General features: G+C 30.0%; 1 protein-coding gene across 1 annotated transcript; it reads right to left on the reverse strand.

Annotated features, from left to right (window-relative positions):
• On the reverse strand, positions 108 to 1,236 carry LOC109335757. The gene is made up of 3 exons (XM_019571922.1): positions 1,114 to 1,236; positions 464 to 606; positions 108 to 370 (listed from the first exon to the last, which is right to left on the reverse strand). The coding sequence occupies exons 2-3, from the start codon at positions 599 to 601 to the stop codon at positions 158 to 160; spliced, it is 351 nt and encodes a 116-aa protein (XP_019427467.1). The 5' UTR covers positions 602 to 606; positions 1,114 to 1,236; the 3' UTR covers positions 108 to 157.

The following is a 1,236-nucleotide window of genomic DNA, read 5'->3' on the forward strand; positions in this document are numbered from 1 at the left end:
TCTATAAACTCGCCAATAACATCTAAAAAATAATAATCCATTAGGTAGTATACAGAATAATCGAAATAATTTTAAACTATATTGAAAATGGGTTACACTTACCAACTAAGACATCAGTACCAACAACTCCATTAAGAATGTCCTCAAATGTAGTGAACTAATAAACATATGGTGGAATTTCATACAGTTCATTCATTTTCATTATCGTACCTTTTTGGAAGATAAGCTTGAAGGGGTGGTTCGAACCTCTATACAGACCTTCATTAAGAACCACATCGAAATTTTCAGCAATGTAACTACTCCCATCTTCCAGTTGAGGCTCCCATTGTGAAATTTGATAATTCTTAACAACCGCTTGTATTTTGTCTCCCTAAAATAAAATTAAAAGTTATTATGTCTGAAATTTAATAAAATACATGAAACAAATATATAAGAAAGGAAAAAATGGCTAACAAAGTAACACCTTTTGATCCATAAAAATCATTTCCAAAGATGGAGCAGAAGATCTGTCAACCCGCCAAAGACCAATAATCCTAACCTTCAACTTCCAAGTATCTTTTGAACCGTTTATCTCAGAAATGAAGTTCACTCTACGTGCCATGATTGCTGCGAGTAGAAAAAAGTGAAATGAGAATTTCATTATCATCGTTACCATTAACAGTCAATAATTTCAGCTGAAAAAAGATATGACTAATAACTTGACAATGATAACAAATAGATCCAACAACAACAAATAAGGGTTTGTAAGGTGAAATAGCTTTGGAGCATAAAAAATAAAATAACAATATATGAAATGGCTTTGAAGGATGCAAAAAATACACTATCAAATGTAAATGTTAGTTACTACAGAAAGAACCAAAAAATTAATAACATAAGTACAAAAAATAAAATGCTAGTATAATGATAAACAAAAAAAGAAATGCAATGAACATAGAAAAAGGATGAAAATGAACATAGAAAAATGATGAAATTCTCATTTCCAAAGATGGAGCAGAACTGTCAACCCGCCAAAATAATGAAATGCTAGTATAATGATAAACAAAAAAAGAAATGCAATGAACATAGAAAAAGTAACGGTGTAATAACATGAAAAATAAAAGCAAAAAATCTTACCACTATCTGAAGCACAAATTGAGTATTGAGTATTTTGAAAAGTGAAAAATAAGATAAGCAATGTATCATAGATAAAGAGGAAAGTGAAGAGTAGAGTAATGATGAAGCTGAGAAATAGGTCTG

The sequence above is a fragment of the Lupinus angustifolius genome, chromosome LG20 (assembly GCF_001865875.1).
Source record: "Lupinus angustifolius cultivar Tanjil chromosome LG20, LupAngTanjil_v1.0, whole genome shotgun sequence".
In the NCBI taxonomy this organism is placed as follows: domain Eukaryota; kingdom Viridiplantae; phylum Streptophyta; class Magnoliopsida; order Fabales; family Fabaceae; genus Lupinus; species Lupinus angustifolius.